General features: G+C 45.1%; 1 protein-coding gene across 1 annotated transcript in view; it reads right to left on the bottom strand.

The window, feature by feature from the left end:
- Positions 1 to 311: 311 nt before the first annotated feature.
- ROBO4 (roundabout guidance receptor 4) overlaps positions 312 to 13,378 on the bottom strand; it is a 129,587-nt gene continuing 116,520 nt past the window's right edge. Inside the window, 2 exon segments of the mRNA XM_067470698.1 lie at positions 312 to 3,535; positions 12,262 to 12,522. Of these exon segments, the coding sequence (XP_067326799.1) occupies positions 3,399 to 3,535; positions 12,262 to 12,522 (398 nt within the window). The 3' untranslated portion in view covers positions 312 to 3,398.

The following is a 13,378-nucleotide window of genomic DNA, read 5'->3' as shown; positions in this document are numbered from 1 at the left end:
TTGGTGGAGGTGGTTGACAAGGGCGGAGCTACAGGCTATTGAAGGCTGCTCTGCCCCCTGCTGTGCTATTTGCTTCAGCGTGAGCTAGGAGGCAGGTTTCAAACCCCCCCTGCGAAATTTTCAACCCCCCCCCCCCTGAAAATTTCAACCCCTCCTGAATTTTTTTCTGGCTACGGCCCTGCTTGGAGGCCCAAAGTTTGCCCATGCCTGAGTTATCTACTTGCACAAGGCTTTCCCTTGGGCAGTGCAATGGCACCATTGTGACACTAAGGTTGAGCTCTAATCCTCAAACCAAGGAACAGGACAATGAGTGCCATTCTGGAAAACTTTCCATTTATTTACACAGTAAGGTCATACACACAAGAGTTAGTAGCAGTGCCACAATCTGGCAAAATTAGTACAGCAGAAGTCTGAAAGGAAGAAGGCCTTTCTCACAACATGGAAAGTTCTCTTGCAAGAATGCAAAACTGGAAAAAGGGGAAGGGAAGCTCACCTAACCCACTTAAAGGAATAATTAGCCAGTCCAATTCTCAGCACACATTTTGGGGATGGTTTCTTCTCTCCATTGCTTTCCAAGACTGTTGTCATTATGGAAGAGCTGCAGGATGTTCACAAATTTGTCAGGGAACCCAGTTTTTTGGAGGATGGTCCAGAGGGCATTACGATTCAGTGTCAAATGCCTTTGTAAGGTCAATGAATGCCATGTAGAGAGGTTGATTTTGTTCCCTGCATTTTCCTTGGAGATGTCATGGAGTGAAGATTATGTCCATTGTTCCTCTGGAGGGGTGGAAGCTGTTCTGGGATTCTGGGAGGGTGTCTTCTGAGACAGGTAGAAGGCGGTTTGCAAGGATTCTTGCAAGGATTTTCCCAGTGAAGGTTAGAAGGGAGACACCGCAATAGTTTCCATAGTTTGTTCTCCCCCCCCCCTTTTTTTTTTTTTTTTAAAGGATGGTAATGGTGGTATCCTTGAAGTCTGCTGGGATTTTCTCATACTTTTTCAGTGAACTGGTATAGTTGTTGTATCAGCTCAGGTCCACCCTCTTTAAAGATTTCAGCAGGGATCCCATCAGGTCCGCTGGCTTTGTTATTTTTTTTTTGTTGGCTGATGGGATTGCTGACTTCTTCCAAACTAGGCAGTGCTGCAAGCTCATCCCTTGTTTGTTGTTGTGGGATTTGTGAGAGAACCTCTTCATCCTTGTTGGAGCTCTGATTCAGGAGGTTTTGGTAGTGCTCTTTCCAACATAGTGCAATTGATCTTTTGTCCTTCAGGAGACAATCCAACCCCTACAAATCCACAGCCTTGCATAATGGTTAAATATTCAATCAGAAACAGTGAGTTTCTCCTCTGCATCACAGAAATGCCCTTGGAAATTGGCAACCCAGATGGTGGCACAGACTGATGGATCCTGGGAGGAAAGCCAACAATGAAAAACCCAAAGGATTGTTCTTCATTATCCTGACACTGATCTCCACCTCAGAGGCGATTCTGATGATCAGGCCTCTGTAGAGCTGCCAGCTGACTGGAGGAAGAAAAAATAAAACTGGTCTGCCTGGCTTGCATTTATAGTGTGTTTAACATGCAAAAACCAAGAGATGATACTCTTCTGGTACACAGCAACGGAGATCATCCATTTGGTGTTGCAGATCAAATTGTTGTGGGAAAGGCAACTGCAGCAACTTCAAAAGGCATCAGCCGAAAGAGATGGAAATGTTAGAGAAAATGGCTGCAGATCTGGTAGTGACTGTCCATTTCTATGCCAGTTAATTCAGCCATGAGAACTGAAAAACTTTAACTTGGGGTTCTCAACCTTCCTAATGCCGCAACCCCTTAATACAGTTCCTTATGTTGTGGTGACCCCCAACCAAAACATTATTTTCATTGCTACTTCATAACTGCAATTTTGCTACTGTTCTGAATCATAATGTAAATATCTGATATGCAGGATGTATTTTCATTCACTGGACAAATTTTGGCACAATTACTCGATATGCCAAATTTGAATACTCATGGGATGGGGGGGGGGGGGTTGATTTGGGAGTTGTAGTTGCTGGGATTTATAGTTAACCTACAATTAAAGAGAATTCTGAACTCCACCAACAATGGAATTGAACCAAACTTGGCACACAGAACTTCCATGAGCAAGAGAAAATACTGGGAGGGTTTGGTGTGCATTGACCTTGAGTTTTGGAGTTGTAGTTCACCTACATCCAGAGAGCACTGTGGACTCAAACAATGATGGATCTGGACCAAACTTGGCACGAATACCCAATATGCCCAAATGTGAACACTGGTGGAGTTTGGGGGAAATAGACCTTGACATTTGGGAGTTGTAGTTGCTGGGATTTTTAGTTCACCTATAATCAAAGAGCATTCTGAACCCCATGACTTGAAGGGACTTGCTGGCGTGAGCCTCCCTCAAACCTCACACGCTCTCCCTTGCCTACACATGCACACCACACTGCCATGTGCCAAGCACACCTGCTCACCCCTCCCCTTGGCTTTCAGGCCATCCAATCACAACAGAGGAGGGCTTTTGGTAGGTTGGGTTGCTCAAGCAAGTGAGCCAAACTGTAATTAATGAGGACAGGCGGAGATCTCTTCAGCCTTCTCTGCCAAAGGGGTTCCTAAGACCATCGGAAATATATGTTTTCTGATGGTCTTTGGCGACCCCTCTAAAACCCTCTCGTGATCCCCCGAGGTTGAGAAACGTTGCTGAAACTGAAGAATGTATAGTACTCCAGGTCAGAAGGCATCAGCAGCTAGCTGTTCTTTCCCCATTAATTGATTTTTTTTCTTCATGGAAGCAGTGATGGAAAAACATAAGAAGATTATTAAATGGTGACTGCCCAGCAAAACATAATTTGGAAACACCCGACGTCCCTCATGTTCAGAGCAGCTTAGGTTTGGGCAGACTGGCTGTGTAATATAGTCTGAATTAGTCATGAAGCTATCTAGTAGAAAGTGATATAGGTATGTTCCTTCTCTTGCAGGGACTATAAACAAGGTTAGGACAGAATAAGAGAGAAAAGCTGTTTTTCTTTTCCCTGCAATAAGGCAATCACAACAGAAGAGTCCATTTGCAGTTCTAAGGAGTTCACTTTGCTGATGGGCAGAGAATCAGTTGGAAAACAGGTCCTTCCCCTTCCTGGCCCAGAGCCATCCACAGAAGTCCTTTGTAATTGGAAAAAAGGAATGCAATCTAATGAGGCTCCTTGATTGATGGCAGGATAACAGGAAATGTTCACAGTCTAGATCCTGGTTGGCTCAACCAAGCAAATCCCTGGAAGAAGCGTGCCTAGGGCACAATTGGCTTTGTTTTTTGCACACCATCACTACTTTTTAATCACTGCCATACTTTTCAATGTTTGCTTCCTAGCCCTTTATTTTGCACACTGAATCATTCCATTGCTTGGTCCTTGCTTCCGTTCACAATGGGAAAGGTTTCTGACCCACGGTCCTGGATATTTGCTGGAGACGGCTGAGTGGCACCAGATACTGTGGCTGGATAGTTGATCAAGTCCGACACACAGGTCCCTGCAAAGAACCAAATGGTTGCAATTACTTTGGGAAAGAGACAGGCAGTACTCACCCCACACATACTAAGAACCCTTGTTCCTGCCCACTGATATACCAGGAAGCATATGAGAAGCTCGGCCTGTCACTGAACCATCGAGAAAACCAAAGTGCTCTTCCAGCAGTCTCGAGCCAATCCCTCTCCAACGCCAGAAATACAGCTTAATGGTGTAACATTAGAAAATGTTGACAATTCCCGCTACCTTGGCAGCCACCTCTCCACAAAAGTCAACATTGACACTGAAATACAGCACCACCTGAGCTCTGCGAGTGCAGCTTTTTTCCAAATGAAGTGGAGAGTGTTTGAGAACCGGGACATCCCTAAGGATACCAAGGTGCTTGTCTATAAAGCTATTGTCCTCCCAACCCTGCTATATGCCTGCGAGACGTGGACTGTCTACAGTCGTCACATGCAACTCCTGGAACCAGGCCCATAGCCAGGATTTTGATTCGGGGGGGGGGGGGGGGAGGGAGAGAGTTTTTTTCAGGGGGGGTTCAGGGGGCGCTGCGTTTCGGAGGGAGGGGCTGAGTCTGAGTGAAAGAGGGTCTACCCTAGCAAACCTTTTGTATCATTACCCCAATACCCCCATGCATATGGGATATATTGAGTATGGTGATCAGATCATGATATGAATAAACATAACAGTTTAAATAATGCACCAGTAAGGCCTTTTCGCAAACCACCATGAGAATTTAGGGGGGGGGGGCTGAAACCCCTCAAGAACCACCCCCCCCCTCCCCCCGGCTACATGCCTGCCCGGAACCATTCCATCAGTGCTGCCTCCAGAAAATCCTGTAAATCTCTTGGGAAGACAAGCGGACAAATGTCAGCATGCTGGAAGAACCAAAGACCACCAGCACTGAAGCGATGGTCCTCCGCCATCAACTCTGCTGGTCCGGTCACGTTGTCTGGATGCCCAACCACCATCTCCAGTTGCTCTATTCCAAACTAAAGAATGGAAAATAGAATGTTGGTGGGTAGGAAAAAAGATTTAAAGATGGGCTCAAAGCCAACCTTAAAAACTCTGGTATAGACACTGAGAATTGGGAAGCCCTGGCCCTTGAGCGCTCCAGCTGGAGGTCAGCTGTGACCAGCAGTGCTGTAGAATTTGAAGAGGCACAAATGGAGGGCGAAAGAGATAAACGTGCCAAGAGGAAGGCGTGTCAAGCCAATCCCGACCAAGACTGCCTTCCACTTGGAAACCAATTGCCTCACTGTGGGAGAAGATGCAGATCAAGAATAGGGCTCCACAGTCACCTACGGACCCACCAGTACACTGATCTTGGAGGACTATCCTACTCGGACAATGAGGGATCACCTAAGTAAGTAAGTAAATAAGTACACCAGGACCAGGGAGAGAAGCTCCAGGCAAAGCCAAAAACTACCTCTTGTCATTTTAAGAGAGGAAAAATCCTTTGCTTACATACAAAAATCCTTCAAAGCCAGGTGCCCTTCAGGTCTGCTTCAAGGGCAGGGAATGCAGCTTTCATCTAGTTGAGGATTTTGCTTTTTATTGGGCAATGGATTAGCCCTCCTAGAAGCATGGATTCCCTCACTCTTACCAGAATAAAACCTCAAATTCCCAAACAATCACACCTGGTTTGGATCAAAGGTTAGCACAGCTTTTATTATTAGGGGACTAGGGTTACCAAGTGCCCCTTATTTTAAGAAATATCCCTTATTTAATAGCCAGAAACCTGACCTTATAGACAGGTGTTCCCTATTTGCAGACTGAAACGTTTTTCTTTTTGCATATATATTTATGTGCATGTTGATATCATTTATAAATCAGGTGTCGGGGCCCAAGTAATAGCTTTTGCTTTGATTCATCGATAAGTCAATAAGATCCATGCTAAACATTAAAGGTATATAACAAGCAAATATTTTATTTTCTTTTTAAAAAGCCATCTATTAAAAATGGCTATCATGATTTCTCTACAGCAGTGGTTCCCAGCCTTTTTTTTGACCAGGGACCACTTTGACCAGGGATCACTCTCCAACATTAGTACCAAAAGGATTATGAATAAGTGTTTGGTCAACTTTAGATTCGGTTTGGTTATTTGGGGTGCTGATTCAGAAACTTGCATTGGATAGACCACATCAGCTCTAGTCTCTGTTACAGAACTTATGCCACCCAGTAGTCACCATCTGCACACCCACAGAAACCCATATTTAATAATCTAGAGCTGATGTGGTCAATACAATACAATTTTCTGAATCAGCACCCAAAATAACCCCAGGAATGGGCCTAAAAACGAAGACACCAAGAAAAAAAAGGGGTTTTTTTGGTTGGGCTGTGTTAATAATAATAATAATAATAATAATAACACTTTATTTGTACCCCGCTACCATCTTCCCAAGGGACTCGGTGCGGCTTACATGAGGCCGAGCCCAACACAACAATACAAGCAATAATAACGACAATACAACAGTTAAAATAAAAACATAGACAATAAAACACATTATCAAAGACAAAACACAAAACTGTGAGAAGGCCAAACGTAAAGTTAAAAGTTGAAAATAATGCTGGAGCATGGACGAAAGATGATAGTGGCGTTTGTGGAGGGCATACGAGCAGACCTAAAGAAATGTAAAGTGCTTTGGAGGACAAAGTGCTATGGGATCATTATTCCGGGAAGGCACGCTGGAACAGCCACATCTTCAAGCTCCTCCTGAAGACTGCCAGAGTTGGGGCCTGTCTGATGTCTTTAGGGAGTGAGTTCCAGAGTCAAGGGGCCAGCACTGAAAAGGCCCTCTCTCTCGTCCCCACCAATTGCGCCTGCGATGCTGGTGGGATCGAGAGCAGGGCCTCTCCGGATGATCGAAGGGATTGTGCGGGTTCGTATACAGAGATGCAGTCACGCAGGTAGGCAGGTCCCAAACCGTTCAGGGCTTTGTAGGTAAGAACCTGCACCTTGAATTGGGTCCGGTAGATGAATGGCAGCCAGTGGAGCTCCTTAAACAGGAGGGTTGACCGCTCCCTGTAAGGAGCCCCAGTTAACAACCTGGCTGCCGCCCGTTGGATCATCTGAAATTTGCGGGCTGTTTTCAAGGGCAGCCCCACGTAGAGTGCATTGCAGTAATCCAGTCTAGAGGTAACTAAGGCGTATTATTATCCATGGATTTTGTTAACGCTCATGTAAAAAAAAAAAAAGAAGGGGAGGAGGCTGAGGTTGAAAAAAATATAAAACGCAGAGCACGAGACCTAAGAAACTATCTCTAATGGCTTTAATAATAATAATTACTTCAGGGGTCTTACAAAGGGTTGCTTTCCCATTACAATTCTTGTGTGGCAATGGAAGCTAATAATGCTAATAATGCTAACACAAATAATAATAATAATAATAATAATAAGAAGAAGAAGAAGAAGAAGAAGATAACATAATAATAATAATAATAATAATAATAATAATAATTGAATAATAATAATAATAATTGAATAATAATAAGAAAATGAACATGTCAAACTACTCTGGAACTTCCAAATTCAGACAACAGAGTTTTGGAGCACAAGACACCTGACCTCATGATCGTGTTAAAAAACAGAGTGTGGATCATTGATGTTGCAATCCCAAGTGACAGCAGGATTGAAGAGAAACAACTGGAAAAGCTGAGACAATGTGAGGATTTAAAGATCGAGCTGCAAAGACTCTGGCACAAGCCAGTCAAGGTGGTCCCAGTGGTGATCGGCACACTGGATGCAGTGCCTAAAGACCCTGGCCTGGCCTGCACTTAAACACAGTCGGCGTTGACAAGATTCCCATCTGCCAGCTGCAAAAGGCCATCTTACTGGGATCTGCACGCATTATTCACCAATACATCACACAGTCCTAGACATTTGCAGTGGACTCATCTGGTTGTGTTTCAAATAATAATAATAATAATAACAACAACAATAACAACAACTTTGGGGGACTATACAGGATCTTACAAAGGACTACTTTCCCATTACAACTGATGTGTGGCAATGGGAGCTAACAACAACAGCAACTTTGGGGGACTTTCCTTCTCTCTCTCGCTCCCTTGTGCATGCCGTCGGGGAGTCTTCTCTGCCCTGGTCTGGGAAACATCCCAAGGCCGAGAAAGCGCCGGTGAGGGCAACTGCTAGTGTCTCCTTCCTTTCTTCTTTTCCTCTCCTTCTTTCTTTTACTCTTCTGCAACGGCAGCATGCACCTACAGCACCAATTTCCCCCGCATATCTTGCAGAACCTTATTTTGGGTCTCACAGCCCACCCCTGGGTCACGGCCCACGAGTTGAAAACCACTGCTCTACAGAGAAGCTTATTCAGAAAGCCCACTGATGGACACTTGCCTTGGTTCATGAAAGGAATCTCTCATCTCTACCTCCTGGAGTCAAATCAGAGAAAGGTAGAAGGGAACTGGGGAACAGCTAAAGTGAATATGGCAGAGGGTTTGGGTCAGAAAGGTTACTTCCAGCAAGCAAGGCTATCACTATCTGCACCTCTCTTTCCTGTTTGCTGAGGCACAAAGGTGTGGGAGGCCATCAAGGCCCTCATCAGTGAGTCAGAGCATTGGAAATCAATACGATTTGGAAGTAGCTTGCATATGCTGACTTAAACCTATTGAGCGTTTGAGTGTTCACAGATCTACATAAGCCACTTGTTTTAAAGGCATCCCTTTTGAGCAATATCCAGGAAAGCCAGGTGTTGTATGAAGTGATGCTGATCCAAATCCTTGAAAGCATCTCACTCAGGGGGTCTCCATAAAATCTGGGTCAGGGAGGATAAGAATAGGAGAGGCCACAGGAAAGAAATAACTCTTGCCTTCAAAAGAAAGATATTTGAAGCAAAATCCCAATGCAGCAAATATAGGAGTAAAAAATGACCCAGATCTCTATGAGTCCAGATAATTCAGAGAGCCAGATTTCAGTTCTGGGTTAGCCAAAGTAAAAGCTGCTACAAGAGGCAACAAAGTTACACTCCCCCTGAAGACGCAGGTTCGCAGCTTGGGAGTGATCCTGGACTCATCGCTGAGACTGGAACCCCAGGTCTCGGTGGTGACTGGGAGAGCTTTTGCACAATTAAAACTTGTGCGCCAGTTGCGCCCGTACCTTGGGAAGTCTTATCTGGTCACAGTGGTCCACGCTCTTGTTACATCCCGAATAGATTACAACACACTCTACATGGGGTTGCCTTTGAAGACTGTTCAGAAACTTCAGTTAGTCCAACGGGTGGCAGCTAGACTACTCACCGGAGCGTCATACAGAGAACATACCACCCCTCTGTTACGTCACCTCCACTGGCTGCCGATCCAGTTCCGAGCACAATTCAAAGTGCTGGTTTTGACCTACAAAACCCTATATGGCTCCGGCCTGGCGTACCTGTCCGAACACATCTCCTTCTACGTCCCGCCTCGTAGTTTAAGATCCTCTGGGGAGGCCCTGCTCTTGGCCCCGCCTTTATCAAAAGTGAGACTGGCGGGAATGAGGAGCAGGGCCTTCTCGGTGGTGGTCCCTCACCTGTGGAATTCACTCCCCGGGGAAATTAGGTCATCAACATCCCTCCTCTCGTTCAGAAGGAAACTAAAAGCATGGATATGAGACCAGGCCTTTGGGTAATCTGGCAGACAGATACAGGACAATGATGACTAGAGTTGGATAGGATTATGACAATGCGGAATGAATTTACGGATTTTGAACTTGGTCATTAGATTGGTTTTTATTAACTGTTATTGCATAATTGGATTGTTTTAACTGTTTAGATTACTGCAACGCTCTCTACGTGGGGTTGCCTGTGAAGACTGCACGGAAGCTTCAATTAGTCCAGCGTGCGGCAGCCAGGTTACTAACGGGAGCAGGGTACAGGGAGCATACGACTCCTCTGTTGCGCCAGCTCCACTGGCTGCCTGTCAGCTTCCCAGCACAATTCAAAGTGATGGTCTTAACCTATAAAGCCCTAAACGACTCTGACCCAATTTACCTGTCCGAACGTATCCTCCCCTATAAGCCATCAAGATTACTAAGATCGTCTGGAGGGGCCCTGCTCTCGATCCCACCGGCCTCACAGGCGCGGCTGGTGAGGACAAGAGACAGGGCCTTCTCGGTGGTGGCCCCTCGACTCTGGAACTCCCTTCCACTGGAGATCAGAACTGCCCCTTCGATCTTAACGTTCAGGAAACAGGTGAACACCTGGCTTTGGGGATTGGCATTCAACGAATGAGCCATGATCCTGTGATATGGATGGATGACGACGAATAATGACTTTGATGACGACTGACCACTGTAATCATATGATTGTATTTTTGCCATTTTAATTGTTTCAATGTTTTAATGTTTTAGTGTGATTTAGAAATATGATGTTTTAATGACTGTCTGTAATATTGATGTTGGTAACCGGCCCGAGTCCCTCGAATGGAGGTGAGAAGACCGGTATACAAAACTACCAAATAAATAAATAAATAAATAAATAAATTTATAATTGTTCCTGCTATGTATTTTATTTTATTACGTGTATTGCTGGCATCGAATTGTGCCTTTTTGTAAGCCGCCCTGAGTCCCCCTTCGGGGGTTGAGAAGAGCGGGGTAGAAGCGCCCGAAATAAATAAATAAATACATAAAGTTCATGGATCTTTAATTACCAAGGGAAAAAAGCTATAGTTGTGGCAGCTTGCCAAGCCCCAATGCCATAGGGATTTGGAAAGTGCCACCTGCCCCAGTTCTTTTGTTAATACACTTCCCAAATTAATAAAAATATCTAATCCGGAGAGACTGATTATCCCCAGGCAACTGAGTGTATCGATGATGTGCCAGGTACAAAAGAAGCCACAGCAAATTCTCCCACTGGGTTGTGTGTTGCTTGCATGCAGATTCACCATGCTGCTTGGTGAATGCTGGCAGCTATAGTTGGGGGGAAAAAGGGATTTGTCCCTAAGCTCTGTGACCTGCCAACCACAGGTCATAGATCGGTCTCAGGTGAGGAAGATTGAAAAATGCTTTGGACCCAATGAGCTCATCTACCTCAATATTATCCAGGTTTTATTTCTTCGCATCAGAAGCAACTTGCAATGTGTCCAGAGGACGGCAACTAAAATGATAAAGGGTCTGGAGAACAAGCCCTATGAGGAGCGGTTTAAAGAGCTGGGCATGTTTAGCCTGAAGAAGAGAAGGCTGAGAGGGGACATATTAGCCATGTAGAAATACGTGAGAGGAAGTCATAGAGAGGAGGGAGCAAGTTTGTTTTCTGCTGCCCTGGAGACTAGGACGTGAAACAATGGCTTCAAACTACAAGAAAGGAGATTCCATCTGAACATTAGGAAGAACTTCCTGACTGTGAGAGCTGTTCAGCAGTAGAACTCTCTGCCTGGTGTGTGGTGGAAGCTTTTAAACAGAGGCTGGATGGCCATCTGTCGGGGGTGCTTTGAATGCAATTTTCCTCCTTCTTGGCAGGGTTTTGGACTGGATGGCCCATGAGGTCTTTTCCAACTATATGAATCTATGATTCTATGATTCTAGGGGGATGCCCAGATTCTTTGATGTTTTACCATCCTTGTGGGAGGCTTCTCTCATGTCCCTGTATGGGGAGCTGGAGCTAATAGAGGGAGCTCATCCGCAACATTCATACTTGCCTCAAACAGACAAAGAGTTATTTATTACACCTCAGTCGTTCCACAGATATATAAACCTCACTTGCCTAGTTTCCAACAGACCTCACAACCTCTGAGGATGCCTGTCATTGATGTGGGCAAAATGTCAGGAGAGAATGCTTCTGGATCATGGCCATACAGCCTGAAAAAGTCACAGCAACCCAGTGATTCCGGCCATGAAAGCCTTCGACAACACATTACTCTGTTACTCCTGTCTGTTTAGTTGCTCCATGTATTGATTTTTAACCCAACTAAGGTTAGAATCAGACACGTGCTGAAACTCCTTTTTTATACTGGAGAAGGAATGAAGCAAATTGTGTATTGACGAGGAGGAAGTGCTCCTACAAATGTGTAAATTGCGGGACCATGTGCCCAGGAACACATGTGAATGTGCATACATTGTTGTGGGGAATTTTAAAAATGTGGATATTTTTATTAAAATTATTAATTTTAATAAATAATTAATTTTAATAATTAATTAAAATAAGTAATAAAATTATTATTATTATTTGTCGTGTCAGGAGCAACTTGAGAAACTGCAAGTCGCTTCTGGTGTGAGAGAATTGGCCGTCTGCAAGGACGTTGCCCAGGGGACGGCCGGATGATTTTGAAGTTTTATCATCCTTGTGGGAGGCTTCTCTCATGTCCCTGCATGAGGAGCTGGAGCTGATAGAGGGAGCTCATCCGCCTCTCCCTGGATTCGAACCTGCGACCTGTCAGTCTTCAGTCCTGACGGCACAGGGGTTTAACCCACTGCACCACTGGGGGCTCCAATAAAATTATTAATATTAAAAGATAGATTTTAATAAAAATAATTTTAATAATTAATTATTAAATAGTAATAAAATTATTAATATTAAAAGATAGATCTGTTCAGCTCGGATTCAGAGCTTGGATAAGTTACCATTTTGGACTATGTACTAGAAAGCCCCAAGAATATACTGGTTGGAAGTTCCTGGGAATGGTCCTTCAGAAAATACAATTTCCAAGTTTTCTCATTACCAGGCAATGGGATGCCTTCACCCATCCCAATCTGCAGTGCATTATCTTTCTGGAAATATCAGACCAGAGTAACAGCACTTGCCATTTCCTCCTTGTAAGGCAGAAGTAGTGATGGGTTGGGTTTCTCCCAAGGTTGCCATCCTTTCCTTTACCAATTTGGGAAGGCTGTTCCAGTTCTCCGCTTCCTGTGAATACTTGCTTTCCATCTCATCCACCCAATCTGTGCTCCACTCCCACACAGAAAGCGCTTGTGAGCCTGGCTTCTGTTGCACTTCCTCTGAGCTTCCTGTGGAAGTGTATGGATGCCGGAGTCCATTGAGAGGAGAGGCAGAAGGCAAAAAGTCTGCAAGAAAAAAAGAAGAGCAAGGTTTGTCATCACTGTATTGTCGAATTGAAAAAACCAAGGTGCTTTTCCAACAGGCACCAGCCAATCCCTCTCCAATGCCAGTGATACAGCTTAATGGTGTAACATTAGAAAATGTTGATCATTTCCACTACCTTGGCAGCCACCTCTCCACCAAAGTCAACATCGACACCGAAATACAACACCACCTGAGCTCTGCAAGCGCAGCATTTTTCCAAATGAAGCAGAGAGTGTTTGAGGACCGGGACATCCGTAGGGATACCAAGGTGCTTGTTTATAAAGCTATTGTCCTCCCAACCCTGCTCTATGCCTGTGAGACGTGGACTGTCTACAGACGTCACATGCAACTCCTGGAACGATTCCATCAGCGCTGCCTCTGGAAAATCCTGCAAATCTCTTGGGAAGACAAGCGGACAAACGTCAGCGTGCTGGAAGAAGCAAAGACCACCAGCATTGAAGCGATGGTCCTCCGCCATCAACTCCGCTGGACCGGCCATGTTGTCCGGATGCCCGACCACCGTCTCCCAAAACAGCTGCTCTACTCCGAACTCAAGAACGGAAAACGGAATGTTGGAGGGCAAGAAAAGAGATTTAAAGATGGGCTCAAAGCCAACCTTAAAAACTCTGGCATAGACACAGAGAACTGGGAAGCCCTGGCCCTTGACCGCTCCTGCTGGAGGGCAGCTGTGACCAGCAGTGCTGCAGAATTTGAGGAGGCACGAGTGGAGGGTGAAAAAGAGAAACGTGCCAAGAGGAAGGCGCGTCAAGCCAACCCCGACCGGGACCGCCTTGCACCTGGAAACCAATGCCCTCACTGCGGAAGAAGATGCAGAGC

Source organism: Anolis sagrei, chromosome 7, assembly GCF_037176765.1.
Source record: "Anolis sagrei isolate rAnoSag1 chromosome 7, rAnoSag1.mat, whole genome shotgun sequence".
NCBI classification, from domain to species: Eukaryota; Metazoa; Chordata; class Lepidosauria; order Squamata; family Dactyloidae; genus Anolis; species Anolis sagrei.
Note: the sequence above shows the minus strand (reverse complement) of the source record. Positions and strands in the feature narration are given on the sequence as shown.